The 19,044-nt window shown below is 41.2% G+C and overlaps 1 protein-coding gene across 4 annotated transcripts in view; it reads right to left on the bottom strand.

Moving 5' to 3' along the window:
• Positions 1–16,844, bottom strand: part of PPP1CB (protein phosphatase 1 catalytic subunit beta) — a 31,635-nt gene extending 14,791 nt beyond the window's left edge. Inside the window, exons 1-5 of one of the 4 annotated variants that reach the window (XM_052673885.1) lie at positions 16,773–16,844; positions 11,466–11,556; positions 3,663–3,794; positions 451–681; positions 5–109 (exon numbers count right to left, since the gene is read on the bottom strand). In XM_052673885.1, the coding sequence (XP_052529845.1) occupies positions 5–109; positions 451–681; positions 3,663–3,794; positions 11,466–11,556; positions 16,773–16,829 (616 nt within the window). In that variant the 5' untranslated portion in view covers positions 16,830–16,844. Of the gene's footprint in view, positions 1–4; positions 110–450; positions 682–3,662; positions 3,795–11,465; positions 11,557–14,167; positions 14,246–14,701; positions 15,001–16,772 lie in introns of those variants that run through there. The other 3 variants (XM_052673875.1, XM_052673891.1, XM_052673899.1) reach the window with 3 other exon arrangements.
• Between the last annotated feature and the right edge of the window lie 2,200 nt (positions 16,845–19,044).

Raw genomic sequence — 19,044 nt, 5'->3', positions numbered from 1 at the left:
TTACCTCCATGACAGCAGAAGATCTTCTCATCCACAATGGCTGCAATAGGCAGACAATTAAAGCAGTCTGTGAAGGTCTTCCAGAGCTTAATGTTAAACCTCCGCTTACCTACAAGAACAGTGTGAGAGATGAGGAAAAGATGACTATTTTCTTAAAGCCAGCCTGCAATATATATCACAACCCGATCAAGGATGTAAGCTGTCTTCACAGCTTTATTTCTAAAACCTGAGTACACTAAGAGACTCCTACAATACCATTTCAAGGACAACAGAATAGAAAATAATTTCAAGTTTAATATCCTTTTGATGTGCACTTCCAGAAAGTTTCAAAGCAGGTTCACAGAGCACTGAAATTCTTACAGCATATGAATCATGAGTCATTACTGTAAGTACTTCCAAAACACAGTATGAATATACATCAGGCTTTCAGAAGAAATAGGTCTAACTTACATTCATCATAGAATCCATAGATCCGGTTGATGCTAGCACACTCGTGATTTCCTCTTAAGAGAAAGAAGTTCTCTGGGTACTTGATTTTATATGCCAGAAGTAGGCAAATTGTTTCCAGAGACTGTTTGCCTCTATCTACATAATCTCCAAGGAAAAGATAATTTGCTTCTGGTGGGAATCCTCCATATTCAAATAGTCGAAGCAAATCTGTATACTGACCATGAATATCACCTGCATAAAGAAGTTTATCAAGGGTTAGTGCAACAGTGTAAAGAGCAGACACATCAAGAGCTTAAATCAATTACTTAATAGGGGATGGTGGAGAGAAAAAAAAAAACAAAACAAAACAAAAAAAAAAAAAAAAAACAAAACACTCAACATTCTCCCTTAAAAACAGACTGACAATAGGTACCAGAAAAGTGAAAACTATGTTATAAACTCCTAGAATGGCCTGGGTTGAAAAGGACCAAGTGATCATCTTGTTTCAGACCCCCTGCTATGTGCAGGATCACAGTGTTACTATGTTACACTACAAAACCAAGGACTTACTAAATGCAACTAACTCACTATTCACAGAACTATTAAGTCAGTTGGGACACTACAAAAATCTGAAAAACCAAAGCTAAAGAAGTTTTCAAACTATGCTTAAGCTTTCCAACCATGCTCTCATCTGGTCATATAGAAATGAAGTCAGAAAGACAATCAGCAATTAAAACACCATAACACATCGCATCAGACTAAGCAGAAGTTACCTGTGAGTTGCCCATAAGGTCAAAGGTGGTACCAAAGCTCTACAGTAACTTGTACAGTAGATGTGATATTTCAGCTGACAGTAGAACTCATTAATATTAGCAAAAGTGACTGAATGCAAAATGATAACTGAGAAACCTTCACTAAAAGCTGTATGCTGATAATACAGGTCACCTCTTGATCCCTTACACTAAGGGATCAAGTGTAAGGGATCTTACACTTCAACTGTGCTGTTTGTCTCGTGGCAAAATACCTGTCTTCATTAAACCAAGTAATTTTCCTGTAGAGAACTAGCCTCCATGACCATAGCAAACAAGCAAAATTAAACAAGATATCCCCCCATATGCCTACAATTTGTTTCAGAATCTCAGACCAAACAAAAAGACCTTCATATCTTGTGTGGAACTGGGTACCCAGTAGTGACATGATGCTTTATTCCCCTTTATCTTTCCATGAGAAGCTCAATATGATCTTCTTCCGGCAGACAACGCTTTTAATTATTTCTTGCTCAAGGAGGGGATTTACATCCTACTTTCCTTTTAAGAATGAATATTATCCACTACCCAACTGCAGGCCCTCTCAAGTTCTACCAGCCAAAATCATTTATGCATACACTACAAGAAGAATTCCTACAAGAAATCAAGACCAGAAGTACACGAGTTTCATCAGTGTGTCACCATGATGTTGAATCCAGTACTCCAGAACTATCCAAGTAGTACTCAAACTTCATCACTATCACAAGTACTCATCACCAAAGTAAATATACTATGGAAATACTTTATGTTCGTTGTTTGAAACTACTTTGTTACATGCATGAGCTAAAGGAATTAAAGGACATAAAGGATGAAGGAACATTTAGTAGGAACTACTCTGTGAAGTGACCAAAGCATTTAACATTATTCCATTGCAGGCACTTGATAATTTAAAATACAGCTTCATATGCGCACAAGTTGAAGCATATCCGAGTAAAAACTACTGCTATTTTAAAACTGACATTTACATAAGAAAATCTTCCATCTTATGTTAGAACACAGCCATTCAAGATGTAAAATCTTTATTTTGAACTGATTAGAGAAGACACTTCTATAACAATTTCTCAAGCACTACCTGAACACATTAAAACAGTAGTTCAAAGGAGTACAGCAGCATGTTGTGCTTCTAGTGAAAGCCGTCACCACTCTTCCAATTCTAAATAAATACATCTTGACAATTTCTCTCATGTTTAATTTAGATTCCTGACACTTCTAGCTGCTATCACTTTGTTTAATTTAAAAACAACAAATCTCTTCTCTAACTGTGCATTTGCTACCTCTACTACTGTGCATCTAAGAGACTTCTAGGCTGTCTAGGTTGAAACAATTGAGAAACTCAGTTTGAAGGAGCCTAACTATACTTTGCAGATTTAACTTAATATTAAGACCGCATGCAAGTATTCCAGTTTTCTTCAATCTAGGAATCAGATGACACTGGTCTTTTCCTCATCACAGCATAAATACAATGTAGAAAAGCTAGATTTTTTACCTTCAAATTTATGTCATTAGGCAAGCTTGTCCTGTTCCTCTCCTCCCCCGTACTCAAGCAAGCAAACAGTCATTTAAGAGTGACTCTGCCATTAGTGTTATGTTTGTTCTTAAATAACTGCTAATATTCTAAATGTATGGCATATCACTACAATTGCTCTGCCTGAAAGTTTTAATTCTATGATACTTCAAGCAGTCAAATTCAAGCATGTGTCTGCTGTTAATAACTTCAAGCCTGATTACAAGCCAGCATTTACAATACTTCAGTAACAGTTGAAAATGCATGCACACCTATTAACTGCATGTTTGAAGGAGTCTAGCATATTCTAAAGGCTTAGGGTGGTAAAGAATGCAGTTTTACTTCTATTGGATAACAGCATTTGATGATACTTAATATAAAGTTTGAGGTATGTTTCACACGTTAAGAAATTTTGATGATATTTTTTAAATTGAAAGACTAACAATGCTTTCTTCAATTTTCAAACAGAGACTAATGAAGTACTCAATTTCATCTTATATAAAGATCTTTCTTCAGTTTCTGCTATGAAGGGAACAAGAAAAACAAACATTTACTTCTTAATGCTTTTTAAAAATACTCTGAGATAATATCCAAGCAGTAGCAGCTCTGTGCAAGCCCTTAAGGAAGAACAAGGGACTGGTTGCAAGATGTGCACTAGAAAAGAGTGCATGCAGCTCTTACTGCCAATCAGCACTTGCTCCTAAGCAGCAGCAAGAGCAAACATCAGTTGCCTTTTCTTGACTTAATCCAATCTAAGTTGAAAACAACCTTTACCATTGAGGTCTCCATCACTAATCTGTATAGCTCAAATCAAGGCCATTTGCGTACCTCAGTATCTTCTTCATCAACTTTTCCTTTCATTCCAGTTAGCACACAGCTAAATCAACACACCTACATAACATACATACATTAAGCTTACATACCACAGATCTTCAGCGGTGCCTCTAGTTCCAGGAGAATAGGCTGGCTAAGAAATATTTCTCGTGATTTTATGCACAAGCCCCGAACTTCTGCTTCTGTCATCTGAACAATCTTCCCAGGACGACATCCTCGCACTGAAACAAGATGTTTAACAATTAAGATAGCTGGCACACAGATGCCTAATGACAGATAAGCGCAGATGAGCTGCGTTTGAAGTCTGTATCTGACAAAAAGAGCAGCACACATCAACTTATCTATTAAAAGTGGGAACTGCATATTCCAGCCAGTTCTAAAATTAAACTTTGATAGAGGCAACCTGCGCTTAAGCTCAATGCATCCCTGTTAAGTCACAGTCACAGAAAGTAGCAATTTAGATCTTGTTTTTGTATATGTTGGGATAAATAGCAAATTCAAAATGTGTTTCAGTGAATTATCAGATTATGCTATTCACAGCAGGCAACAACAAAAAAAAAAGAGAACGGAAATCTCAAACATTAACACAAAATGATCTAGGCCAACTAAGTTCAACAAGGCGAGCTAAACACAACGAAAAGACAGGTGTGTTTGTGCTTTCAGCAGCTGAAATTGTCCTACCAGGAACATGACATTAAGCTGTGTCTGTGTTGAAAAAATCTTCATTCATATATTATGGATCTTGAATTACAGGAACCTCAGTATCCAAACAGACACTCAATTCACCTGAAATCAATTCCTATATCCACAAGCCAAGTATTCCTACCCATACTTAGTACTAAAGTTTCCAAAGACATCCACACTGCACTCCGACTAACATCCTCTGGCAAGCCTACCTGCAGCTGCTTCTTTCCATGAATACCTACGTGATTCTTCTCTCAGAGGCTCCAGTGCGTACGTGAGGCAGCAAAACAGAACAAACGTCTACCACCCTGGATGATGTGGTTCAGTTTTGCATGTTAGTATAAACTAACAACCAGATGCAAACTAATAGAGCAGAATACAGCAGTATCCACATAGTGTTCTGCCTCCTGCTTCACATGGAGCAACACAGCATTAAACCACAGTAGTAGCTATAAGAAAAAGTGCTATGAACCTTTAGCAATCTGAGTCATGATTTCAAACTCTCAGACAGTAAGACTTCACTTAAAGTATTTGCTGCATTTCAGTAAGTCTTATGAAAGACTTGGTTACGAAAGTCTTGGTTAAGCAGCCACAGAAGAGATGAAGAAGCAAAAAAAGAATTAGTACTTCAAGTAGGAAAGAGAAGATGTGAAACTACACTTTGGGACAGCCAGCAGGAACGCACCAGAAGGCAGGCCAGATTATCTGCAGCAACAATACAATGCTCAGTAGAATTCCACAAAAACAAGGCTAGTAGAAGCACCATAGGGAAATTTCTTTCAGGGAAACTCCAAATGTGACATGTGACTCCAAATGACTCCATGTGACATTTACCGTATGGTAAGTCACACGCCTTCCTCTAACTACATTAGAGAAAGCAGACAGATTTCACTAACTTCTCTGTAATCTAACATCTTAATGCAGGAAGAATGACATGTTAAAAAATACAAGGGCAGACAATTAAGACACAAAATGATAGAACAAATGCATAGGCTTCAGTTGCAGCACATCTCAAATGTCTACAACACGATGCACTTAAATGCATCTTCAGCCTCCAAGGGATTATTGGCAAGAAATAAATCTATCTGGACAGCTTTGCACAGGACTTGACTACTCAATCTGCAGGTACCAAAATCCTCTCAACTCCTCCATGCTTTTCAAATACTTGCACTCCAGCAGCTTACACAACTCTCTTTCACAGACCTGAAACTCACTGTGCTAGACACAACAAATTCTCACTATACCTAAGAAAGTTCCCATCTGAAAAGGGTACAGTGTTAACAGTTTCAATTACTCTTACTGAGGTAGTTATGCTACATTTTAAACCCATGGTTGCCTAATGCCTATAACATCAAGGTCCTACTGCACAATTCTTCAGCCTAACTAGCTTGTCTGCCACATTCTACTCCACTATTTGCTTTCCTTTAAAGCCTTCCAGTAAGCAATTAACTTTGCTTCTGTATTTAACTATTGCCAATGTTTTGCAACACCAAGATGAAGCCATGTAATAAGGATTAAAACCAAGAAGTGACTTAACTACACACACATTACACCCAGTCTACTTTTGGAACTCAGGCCCAGGAAATCCACCATAGACAACACTGATGTTTCCATAAATGGTCCCAAAGCACAGAGACCAAAACTGAGGCTGCAGTTCAAGGAGGGCACTTGTAACACTAGCTTTGATCCAATCAATATTTCCTAGAACACTGGCATTGGCTCCCCTTGAAAAAGATGAGTTTAAATCTGGAACAAACGCTTTGCAGGATTAAGCCACTAAGTGCTGCCTGATTTCTGCACTAGAACACATACTGAACACGCAGCTCGTGACTTTCAAATCAGCCAACTGCCATAGCACATCCAGAGTTGTGGTGCCAGTTCCTGACCTTTTACAATGCAGCCTTACATGCTGCAGCCCCTTAACAGGAAAGCCAACAGGTTGGCAATTCATTACTAGACACAATAAATAAATAAACCCAGCTTCTAAAACTATGCTGAGCATGTCACTGGGAGACAAAATGCCCGGTGACTGCAGTTATAGGCAGCCCCGGGGGAGGGAACAGCCCTGAGTCACCGGGCCTTTACAAAGGCCTGTCCATCGGAATCAGCAGCAGCTCTGCAGGCACACAAGCTCACTGCCATTTGAAGAAGCAGAGCCTGGGCATTCTTGAGAAATCATCTTCAAAAATGTATTAAAGAGGCAAGTTTTCTCCCATAATCCCCGTAGTCAATAAGACAAATAATGTAGTGAAAAATGAGAAGCTACTGTGACCTCAGAAGCTTCGGCATATTGCTGGACTCGCACTCAAAGGTGATGAAAGGTTACCCGGCCAGGCAGCTGGAAGAGCTGGGCCACTGCCCTGGCACAAACAGACAAGCAAAACTAAGCACATCTTTCACCCACGTACACTACAACTAGAAATCTGTTTACGTTTCCTTGGCTCAGCTAGGCACTGTATGGAATGTAAGTCAGAGCATCTCTCACCATATTTCGTTTCTGAAAAGACAACTCCTCAAGAACTGATCTAAAAGGAAGTCATGAGAACTGGATCAAGAGCACAAGTTGTGTTTTTCAGACTTCTTTGCAAATTACTGTAGGAAACCACTATTAAACATGCTAGCCACAAATACAGATTTCACAGTGCATGCGCCTCACAGTAAACTTTAACAGTACTGGGAAAAATCAATCATTTCCAATGGTTGCTGTTTACCAGAGGAGGAACAGTAGCTCAGCATTAGGTATCAATTAGTTGTCTATGATGCAGACACAGTGAACAAGCATTGACTTACACAAAAATCTTTGTCAGGGACAACTACTCCTCTTCTAAGTCTCAATCCTGCATGCATAGCACTATGCCAGAATAAACCTTTACTGATAGGAGCTTAAACTTTGACAACCTAGTGGAGAACAAGGCATTACACTATACATTGTATTGTGAAGCTATTATTTTAGCACAATAGCTCTGACAGTAAACCAGACCTACTCTAAATACCGTTAAAGTGTCTCAGCACCTACACAACTGCTGGAAAGCACCTTGGTAAATCTAACAATAGGAGCCAATAATTTGAGATGCGAGTTGCAATGCCTGGAAAGAAACTTGCACACTAAGAAGGGGTTTTTGCTTGTTCGTTGGTTCTATTTGCCAGCATCCTTCCAAACCCATGCCAGAGACCAGCAGATTTTGTAAGGCTGCCACACTTTCTAGCATTACAACACCAAGCAAAGCGGTCTGAGAACTGACTACTGGAGGTTCTGTAAGTTTTGTTCCTTCTGCCATACTACCCCACAGAGTTGAGCAAACACATTCAAGCCAGTCTGCCACCCTGTCTCTGATGTGCCTCTCACTTCAAGTAACCAAGCTTTTCATTTTGTGGTATCACTAATAGAAGTTTCTTCTACTACTGAATCAGCTGTGGTACACACAGCTGTCCTTAGCACGACTGTGTTCTAATACCACACGTGCTGAAAGTGCGAGTGTTGTCTGATAAACAGGCCATCACTAGACCCCATACACACTTCTACCAAGTTGGAAAAAATACTGGTGCCACTATAATTGCTATAATGAAACAACTTCCATCTTCCCCTACACACACATTTTGCATGCACCCTTGCAAGCCCATAGAGTAAACTGCGCTAGGGAGCGCACCTTTTCCTTCTAGCACAAAGACACAACAAAGAACTTGAATCTAGACAGCTCCCCAGACTGGAAGATGCAACCACTGTGAACTTGGGTGACGATAAGCTAAGGATTAAGCAGCCAGTTGTTCTTCTGGCAGAAGCTCCAACCAAGGTATTTCCAAAATTACTGTTTTCAAGTTCTATTTGCCAAACCAAATCTTTAACAAGAAGCAAACAAAAACCACAGCACAAGACTGCAAGCATGCAACTTTGCCAATATCCCACAAGTGTATATATTCACTCATGATAGTGTCTGGAACATTTAATCATTGGCACCGACCAACTGAACATTCAACTGTTTGTCTCTTGTACAACAAAGTATCCTGGAATCTTTGATGAACCCTGAACAGCTTCTGAACAGCAGGAGTAGAATGGATCTGGAAGCTAAAGGTACCAGTACTGTTAATTAAAGAAAGCACACTGCTGAACAAACAGCTACTGTGCATGTTACACAGTGAAGAAAGCTCTGCAATAGTGTGTACCATCTTGACTCTACACAAACAACAGAAGAGCTAGCTTTTTTTGGGGAGCTTTTTCTGAAGAGCTACATTGCTCAGTCCAAAAGGTCTAAAACCACTGACACCTATCCTCACTAGATGCCCTCAAGATGAAGAGTTTTGCTGAAGAACATAGTGTTGGACCATGAGCTCACTGTAAAAGGATTTATTTAACATCATACAAAATGACTGCAGAGTAAAAGACTGCTTAAGCCTTCAATTTATAAGCAGGGAAATAACCAAACAACTAAGTGTTCCTCTTTCACCAGAAGTTGAAACTACATTCCTGAAGTTCATACTGTCCAGCAGGATTAACGCTCACAGAGAAGCACCATTAGAAGCTATCTAAGATTGCTTCAGGGGACACTCAAATCAGCCCACCACAATATGCAATTTAACCTACATCAAAACCTTTGCCAGATGCATTCGCTCCTCATGGGCCACCTGTTTGTTTAATACAGAGGTTCCATACAGCTTATGGTCTCAGTCATTCATAATCATTTATTGTCCCAATCATTGCTGGATCCAAAGTTGAACGATAAGATCACAGCAATCGTTCCATTCCATAAGCAAAATATGTAACCCTAATACTTGTTATTGCTCTATATTTATTGTGTTTACTTAGCTACACTTGAAACAAAGTCCCCTTAACCAGCAAAGTATGAGGTAGAAACCTCTCACTGTGCAGTAACAGACAAAAGAGTGGCAAGTTCTTTTCCACATTACTTGCAAGGTTAAACTAGCATTAAAATCTCACATAGCAAAGAACATCAGCTTCTTTCTCAAAGTCAGACTTAATTTTTCCTCTAGAGCAGAGCTAACAAAATTATTGATTGGAGACAGGCAAGGGCAGATTACAGAATCGCGCCCTTACTCCTGATGAGAAACAAGGAGGAAGATGGCTGAAGACATATTAAGAAAGCTACAATTTAAGATGACTTTTGCACTTCTAATTCCTCAGATACTTAAATACCATGGTTGCTGTGTAGAACAGGACTAGAGGGAATGGCCCCAAGGTACACCAGGTTGGATATTACAAAAAATTTCTTCTCCAAAAGAGTGATCAGATGCTGGAATAGGCTGCTCAGGGAGGTGGTAGAGTCACCCTACCAGGAGGCATTCAAGAAACATTTAGATGTTGTACTGAATGAACCTGACACCACATTAATGGGAAAACACTGGTGGTAGGTGGACAGCTAGACTAGGTGATCTTGGAGATCTTTTCCAACCTTGACAATTCTATGATTCTAGACACACATTAAAACTTCATCAAGCAAGCTTGGTATTCAATTGCCAAAAGACAGAAGACAGTGCTGTAAAACAAAGATGAAGTAGTCAATGTTAAAAGACAAATCATTGGACGTTTTGTGAAGGCAGTAAACAGGGCCATTTCTACATGAAATTCACAAGGCAGACACAGATGGCATCAGCAGTACTCCAGGCTGCAGTTCACAGTAGATTTCCTTATACACACCCCCCATTCCCTGAGTACACCATCTGACCTCACCAAGCTGTAGCCAAATATAGTATGCTTGACTTCACACTGATAAACTACTTATTGTCTTTTTTTTTTTTATAAAGTTACATACCTATTTTGTAATGGCCACTCACAAACATTTGATAAAATACTCAGGCTAGAAAATCCTCCTGTTTACATTAAATAAAGCACTGCTTCCTTCTTTTATGCTATAATTTAGCCGTAACCTCTGAACAAGACAAAGACAAACATTCTGCAGCAGTGTTAAGTGCAACAGTTACTGAATCATGTAGGTAGGCTTAAAGCAGCAAAATAATCCAACAGAAGAAAGGAACCAGCATACCTTTTTTGACACTGGGCTCTTGGGCTACAGTACAATTTTTCAAGTCAACTATCTAATTCATCCTGCACTTATAAAGCCAAGGATGAACTGGCTCACATCTGCACTGCTGTACAAACTCAGCAGAAAACACCACTCTTCTTGTATCCCTTTTCCCCATTTAATGCAGTACACAGAGGAACATACAATGAAAACAGACAATTTTATCTCTCCAAAGAGACAAAGAATACTTCAAAAATGATTCCTCAGCCAAGAACTCCTCGCATTGTTATCATTTATTCTTTCTAATACCAGCTTGTCCAATGATTTCACTGCCAATCAGGCCATAACCTTTGATCTTTCAAGATTCACCTCCACGGTGTGATCTTATCATGAATCCACAATTGCCTCTCTGTATCAGCAGTGAAGTCCATGGAATTGCAGCACAGCTACGGTATTGTATCTGACCACCAGGCTGCCTGGGTAGGATAGCCAACTGAGACATTAGCCAAATCTGAAGCTCACTGGTAATAATGCATTAGTCCAACAAATCTGTAGTATTTAACAGTAATAAAAAACATCCCAATTATTTCATAAGCATTTAAATTCACCTTTCACCTGAAAAACTGACTCATACTCAAATATAAGTCTGTCACAATCTGTATTATCTCTGAAATAACAAGAAAACAAAGCTGGTAGCTTTCTTAGAAGACATCACCTCACACAGTGAGATCACAGTTTTATTGGGTGGATGTAAAAAAATCATGCTTTTAGCTGAGCACTGAAGCTATAACCATTCCCCGCATCTACATGAAGCTTGACAACTCTCCTCTTGACCTTCATAGTAGACTCAGTACTATCCAAAAGAGCAACCCAGCTAGCTTCACCAAAAAACAAGTTTGTCTTAAAGCAAGTTTATGTTAAGTTCCATTAACTCGTCGTCCATTAACTCACGTCGCGAGACTTAGGTAAGCAAGCAGCTCGGTCCCGTACAATGGTTTCACAATCAAGTCCTCTTCAGAGATCCAGTTATAGAAATGGCTGAAGTCCAGCCCAACTGGACTCATACATAGAGACAGTTACAGCACAAGAACAGGAAGCCCAACACCCCCATAAACGTGGTAGCCTAATAACCACCCATAGCTCTCTTATAAGAAAGGGCACAGTGACTCCAGCATCTCTGTTTTGCCACAGAAGGAACTTCACCATACATACCCAAAGCTTAAGTTCACTTACAGCCCGGGTTAAATGTAAACCTGGTACACCAAGCTAGCCCACCATTTTTGCAGATGTCACGGCATTTCCCACAGAGGGACGTACGGTGCACCTAGACGGGACAAAATACAGCATCTTCCACATCCTTTGTGTAGATGACAATCTTACGTGTGCGCAATCCTGGACTGTCTATAGATAGAACAGGCTGGGAAGATCCATCCACCAGATGGCATAGCTGAGAAAGCAAGAACAAAAACAAAAAAAAAACCACAAGAAAACAGCACACTGGGTGTTTAAAAAAAAATATGACTATCTTTTTTGTATACTATAGTGCAACTAAGCCTGATCCATGTCTAGAATTCTGAATACCTGTATAAGAAAAACTCTAATTCAGTGCATTCACTTTTGTGGTCCCCCATCAGTTCAAAAATGTTTCAGCTAAGCTAAAAACTGTGGTTGTATGACTTAAGTGCTTGCAGAATCTTTTACAAGCTATTTCTGTATCAAAATATATCTTACCATATCCCCAAAATCAATCAGGCACACATTTAGAAGCACCATCTCTAACAAGCAAGCAAGTACCAGACATATTATAACAGTCAATGCAAAACAAAATCTTACCATTCATTAATTCAGCAGTGAATTCAGGAATAAAAAGGATAAGTATTCAGTATATGCAAGAACATGGAAATAAACCAACGTCCTAGGAGACTATCATCAAGCATTAGCCTATGGCTCAGCTAAGCCTTTCTGAAAACTGCCCCCAATTTAACTCAAGAACAAATCAGTCTGGCCTCAGGCACTCCGAGGATCCGAACTACACATTCAGGGTAAGCATGCATGCACATCTGCTGAGTGTTAGTAGTTTGTCCTTGAGGAATTCTCCGAAGCAGCCCAGCCACAGGCCTCCTCATACTGATGTCTCAAACAAGAAGAATCACATGCAGGGTAAGATGATCTACTGCAATCAAAAGGCAAGTTTAAGGTGTTATATAAGACAAGAAGTGGTCTTGAGCAACCACAGTGGAAACAGTTATAAGAAATCTAATCAAGAACACAAGAACTCTGGCTAGCTAGCCTCACAGCCTAGGAACAGATGTCACAAACCAGGAGGCCAACTATAGCAGGGAAGGTTCGGGCCACAGCTTCTAATATGCATTTACTGCCTTTAAAATTTATGTGCAGCCTCAGACAATTGTAGACTACTGCTGAAACTGAACAGTATCCAGTTTCACCTCAAGTAACCAAAAGGACTACAGGCATCCTGCATATCAACATTTCATAAAAACATACTATTGATCATGTTAACGCAGGTTTTGCTTTTTTAACAGCTCAAAAGCCACTTTTCCTCACTGTTTTAGTCAAAATTGAAGTGGTCATAATGGAAACAAACAGTTTACTTTCTACAGACTGCTCCAGAGATAAAAGCTGATAGGAATTGCCCTGTGCAAACAGCATGAGGAGAGATACACACACAGAGGCATGGGTCAACTAAGTGACAGCATCAGCTCTGTAACATGAGCTGCTAGCTGCATGAAAAGGCTTCAGGGTGAAACACTACTGTTCAAACTGCAGCTTAAGATACTGTATATTAGCAGTAAAACAAAAAACATTACATGTAAGTCCCTGTGCACTGCACTATTTGTTTTTCAAAAGTAACCTGGAAGAAACTATTCCTTTTCAGATACAATATAATACGTTGTACAAAGTGCTCCTTCTACTCTGTTTGTAAGGGACAAGAAAAACCATCCTGTTTTCATGAAGAATCTTCCTGATCTCTGCTCAAAGAGATAAACTAGCTGACAAACAGACGCAAAACTTATTTCTTAAATTGCGTATACATATCCTTAGAAATTAAATTGCCACGGAATGAAAAGCATAGATGAGGTTGCTTAGTCTCAGTATAGCCAGTAATGACCCAAAGGGCTAAAGAGCTGCAATGCATTTATGGTATATGTGAAAGGTAACAAGTATTTTAAAGGTCTTAATCACCTTTTAAGCAACCACCAGATGGGCAGAGAGGAAAAGTACTTCTCATTTTTACTTATTTATTTTTAGAGCCTCTTTCCATAAGTAAGACAAAAAAAAAAACAACCAAAAAACCACAACACCATACGTACACACACATTAGGAAGTTCCAAAAAAAAAAAAGTACAATAAAAAGTCAATGTTTAGTGGGCTAATGCTTAGCTTGCCTCCTCATACCTACCTACTAATCAGGATTTCAACATGCAGAAAACGCAGAGTTTATCTGTAGTAGTGATCAGAGATAAAGTGACTGATAACAGCTGCAGCTTCTTTCCATACTACACTACAGTGTGTATCATGAAACACAAACATGAGTGCAATTGCCCAAGGCCTTCATGTCTTTTTCAACATTGGTTTTACTGCTTTTAATTTACAGTTTCACCTCCAAAAAGGCTAGCAATTACCCAAAAAACAGAGAGTTCTGCAAACTCTGCTCGGCAATAACTTGGCTAAGAAGAATTTTCAGACTTAGGAAACTTGTTTCTATTCCAGAACAGTACGTACTCCATACGTTTCTTTATATAAGCCTTCTGCAAAGCGACCTAAGTACACGAGGCTCCCATCTCCATTTGTGGCAAGGCAGTAAGTGAAGAGCGCGTATCCGTGCGTGCAGCACACCGGGCACGGGCTGCGTGCGGGATGGGCCAGCTACACGAGAAAGGGCCTGCGGAGACCGAACACCCGAGACAACTTACGAGAGAAAGAAAACGCTGGTAACAGCACCGCAGCTTCTCCGGAAAGACGGATTCACCTTCCATCCTCACGACGGAGGAAACCCGCACGAAACCCACCGCAGCCCCCAGCAGCGCTGCACAGAGCGCGGGCAGAGGGCCGCTGGCCTGCCGCTCCCACACAGCCCCAAGCCTAACGCCGCTCCCCAACGCGATTTCAACCCCGGAAGGCAGCGACCGACCCCCGCCCGCGGCCGAGTCTCCCCCAGAGGGCAGCCGCGGCGGCGGGAACCGCTCCTCAGCGGCTTTTCCGCCTTTTCGACGCCCTTAAAGGCGGACGGCAGCCTCAGCGCGTATCCCCCCTCCCGGCCCCGCCGGGTACCCCCACAGCGACCCCTCCCCACCGCGAGGAGCTGCGCGGGGCACGGCCCGGCCGCCGGAGCCCCCCGAGCCGCCCAGCCCCCCCAGGCCCGAGGGAGGGGCCGCTCAGGCTCCCGCCGAGCCCCGCCCGCCTCCCGCCGGCGCCCCCATTCTCCCGCGAAGCGGCCCGGTGCTCACCTTCCAGCAGCCGGGTGATGAGGCTGTCCACGTTCAGCTCCCCATCCGCCATTTTGTGGCCACCACACTCGGTCCCGGGCGGGGAGAGGGCGGGGTGGAGGGCGCTCCGCCGAGCAGCAGGAGGAGGAGCGGGCAGCAGCAGCAGCGGCCGCGGAGCAGACGGCTCCCCCCGCCCACCGCCGGCAGTCCCCTCCGGCCGCCCGGCGTCACAACGCAGCCAGCAGAACGCGCTCCCGCCGCTCCCTCGCCGCTAAATGGGAGGAAGCGGCCACCCCGTCTACCCGCGCCTCCTCCCCGCCTCAGTAGCCGTCGCCGCGCATGCGCCGCTCTCCTGGCGCTGCGCAGGCGCTGGAGGAGTAGAGGGCGGTGGGGCGCGTGCGCGATGGCTGTTAGGCGGTTTGTTGGTCTGTGCCGCTCCCTTGGTTCTTGTTGCTGTTGGATTTTTTTTTGGGGGGGGGGGAGGAAAAAATACGCGAAACTGAGTCGTCGTAGGCTGCGTGTAACTTGTGTATTACTTCTCCTGCTGCTGAAGCCGCCTGTGGAAGCTCACAATCAAAAATCTGTCAGAACCGGAGTGACGTGACGTGCTCTCTATAGCCCCGTGCTGGAGCAGTTGTCAGAGCAGCCCCATAACCACCGCAGTTTGTGTGACGCTGTGGCTGGTCCTGTCGAGAGTACCTGTTTGCTGATACCTGATGATGGCTTTTAAAAAACAAGTACCGTGGTACCACGTTAGTTTACGTCAATAGCTGCTTGCCTTGGATGGACAGAAATGTGTTTTAAAATGTACGTGGTGAGAAGGTGCAGACTGGGTCAGCAAAAAAATAAATGTATTGGCAAAATACATACCTTGCCTTGTGCTGAACAAATGGCAGGTGTTCTGGAACAAGCATGCCACTTATTTATGTGCCTAAATATAGGCGTTGATGAAAATAAATAAATAAATAAAAAAACCCCCACGCTTCTGCGAACTCAAACTTGATCTTTTCATCTCTCCATACAGGCCAGTAACCCCCCTCCCCCCTCCATTGCCTTTAGTATATCTCCTCTTGCTGAGGAGAAAATGAGGAGGAGAAAACAAAATCAGTTAGGGCAACGCAGGGTGATAGTTAGGCATCAGGCAATGCCAGGTGTCCAGGCAGCCAGGTAGAAAAATGCTCCTTTGAAATATGTAGGCAATGATTGTAAAGCTTTACTTGGATCACTGAAGGAAGAAAAAGTTCTAGAGAAGAAAATGTATTTTGTATCTCCCTTTGATAGCAGCATACATAGAAATATAAATTTCAGCTCATCTGCTGAGAGCATACACGTGTCCTTCCTTATTTCTGACAGTAGTAAAAATCTAAATAACAAATCTTCATTATTGGTGTTTTTTTTTTTTTTTCAAATTAGGAAAAGCCGTCATTCAGCTCTTAAAAAGATCTTCCTTGTCCTACCTACTAAATCCTGCCAAAACTAATACATACATGGTCCCTCCTGACCCTTCAGGATTTGTCCTAGTTTTATTTCTTACAACTGAAGTGCTGTGAAGATTATTTTAAGTCATCAAATTCAGACATAATTTTATATTATCAGAGAACATTTTGCATTGACAACAGAATAGGGATGAAGTTATCCTTCACTGTGACATAAAGATAGAATTAATTTGTCTTCAAAAACTCCAGAAGATACAAAACTTTCAGATATGTTGAGTAAAACTTAATTCCTTAACAACTGTTTTTACTAGGCATGTCAGTGTGTTCCAGTGGCATATCATAATATAAAAACAATTTAATAAGTGGAAGCTATGGAACAGAATTCAATGCAGCAGAATGTGGAAAAATACATTATTTCTTTCCTTTGTAGGTACTCCGCATGTCTCTTTTTTAATTTTACCACATTCACATTGTATCTGAAGCCATACTGATCTATATAACTTCAAGCCTTTGCATACTTGAGAACCTCTGGCACACTCATGAAGCTTAGCTTTCTACTCCACTTCTCTGCTTTTCAGTTTCTGGGAGTGAGAGATGACATTACATAATGAGGAAAGCCCACTGATGCTGCCATTGCCATCAGTACAACACCATACCAGCCAGCTCCTGGCCCTCATACCAGCAGGTCTCCCCTCTTCTTTCTCATCCTCCATGCACCTTGCAGTAAGAACATGGCTGAAGCAGTGTTGTTCCCCAGCTGTACAAGGCTGTCACATGGGAGGACAGGCATCTCGCCGTGCAACAGGACTGCACAGAATGCTCCTGCTTGCTTTGTAGCTTGAGCAAGGAAATGAGTTGGTGGCTTTCTTACTTGTAGATCAAACTTGATAGATATTGTGGTTTGCATTGGCAAAACTACATTACAGCAAAAGGAATTAGAAGATCAGAGAATGAGGCCTGTTGTCTTTTATGATTCAAAAAGTACTATTTAATGTGGACTGAATGCATTGTCTTTGATCAAGGGGAGATGTTCAGTAATTTCTGACATTACAGCATATGCATGCAGGCCGAAGACATCTAACTGATTAAAGTAGCAGGAGAAGCGGAACATTGCTGATTTGCTTGTGGCAAATTCTCATTAATAATACTCATCTTTCTAAACTTCCTTTCAGTTATTTTGAAATCTCCTCTTATGTCCACAAACAGGGCTTTGCTGCTAACTTTCTTTCGGTCTCTGTGCCATTTACCATAAATGCCCTGCGTGACATCTTTCTTATCCACATGCTGTCTCAAGGTATCTTTTAATTCAGTACTGAATATGTAAAACTTGAACAACAGATATTTCCAAATACGGTGGCAAAAAATGGTGAGTTACCAAGTGTCGCTCTCTAAGCCCTTACTCTGCTGCTGAGAAAGTTGTGTCCCAGCTATAGAGCCCTGTCTTGACAATATTGCCTACTCTTTCCTGGTTGCCTTACATGGGGTCTGCTATCAAGTACTTTAAATATTGACTTCAGCATTATTAAAGTTGCTTTCAGAAACCACAGATCTAGCTGCTTCGTCCTGCTTGGTCTGTCCTCAGTTGTCTGACTGAAAGCACACGGCAATGTTTGACAGCTATCCACTCACTACAGCTTATTTCTGACATGTCATATCACCCCTGTGGAGCCTAACTTAGAGCTGACTACCACTGCTGTGTAGGTGGAAAAAGCTGCATAGCCCATTGTTGCTTTTCCATCCTGTAATTAGGTACATACTCTCCCTGGGTGGAAGCACTGCTGCCTCAGTGGCCTTTTTCAGTTTCTGACTTGAAATGGGAGTTAATGATTCCAGTCAGCACAGGGACATGTTTTCTGAAGACAGCCTGCTTACAAAATACTCACAGGTCTTCATTTTTGAGCAAGAAACCACATCCAAGTACTCTCAAAATAGACAAGTACTGCTGATTAATTACCACTATTTGGTTGTAAAACCAGAGGCAGACACAGAAAGCCAAGCAGATCCTACCCTGTAGCTCCTTAGGACCCTTCTTCCTTTCTCAGTATTTACATTAAGGCTGGGTGAATAATAAGTTTTGTTCTGTACTTTTAGAGATTTATATATATATATATATATATATATATATACACTATCTAATACATAGAGCCAAAACCAAGACTTTTTCAAGTTTCATAAGAAATGAGTGGAAAAGGGCAGTGGGTTGAGTTCAGAGCCATGTACCCAGAATGTGAAAAACTTTCCTGTGAACTGCAGTGTCCTAGATGGATTTCTTTTGGGAGTTGTGACATTTTGTATAAATAATTAAATATCAGCTGCAGGAGAGATGTGAGTTTGGATCTGTGTCAGATGAAAACTATAATCGTTCAGCAAAAGAGCCAGTCGATTCCTTTTGATGTAGCAATGATAGTTTCTAGAAATAGTTAAATATTAATAGAACCAAAAATGTAGGCTATTATTAAAGTAATACACTGTAAATATTCTGCATACATTTCATACTTACTCTTTCCACTTCAAAGAGCTAACAGGCGATTCAGATTCACCCTCCTCAGATTCTTGTCATACATTTGCTCATGGTTACCTGGGCACCCTTGGTGAGTTCTCAGTTTTAATTCCCCCATTTATAAAATGAAAATAATAACAAACGTGAGCCTCTCCAGACAATGAAGAGACATAACTGAAATACTGAAACTGAAATATAAAAAACTGAAACTGAAACACATATGAGATATTTGGTTGATGTTCAAACATGTTTTCCATAATCATCAAAGCTTTAATAATTGTAGATTAATACCAGCCCTTGGTTCCTGTGCATGTAATACATCCTGATTGCCTTTTAAGAACACTGAAAGGGCAGAGTAGGTCTGGATGTGAAATTATTTTATCTGCAATTAAAATAAGAAAGCAGATTGTTGATTTCAAAGACCAGTA

The sequence above is a fragment of the Tympanuchus pallidicinctus genome, unplaced genomic scaffold (assembly GCF_026119805.1).
Source record: "Tympanuchus pallidicinctus isolate F22 unplaced genomic scaffold, pur_lepc_1.0 scaffold1, whole genome shotgun sequence".
Taxonomy (NCBI): domain Eukaryota; kingdom Metazoa; phylum Chordata; class Aves; order Galliformes; family Phasianidae; genus Tympanuchus; species Tympanuchus pallidicinctus.
This window is presented reverse-complemented; position numbering and strand designations above follow the sequence as displayed.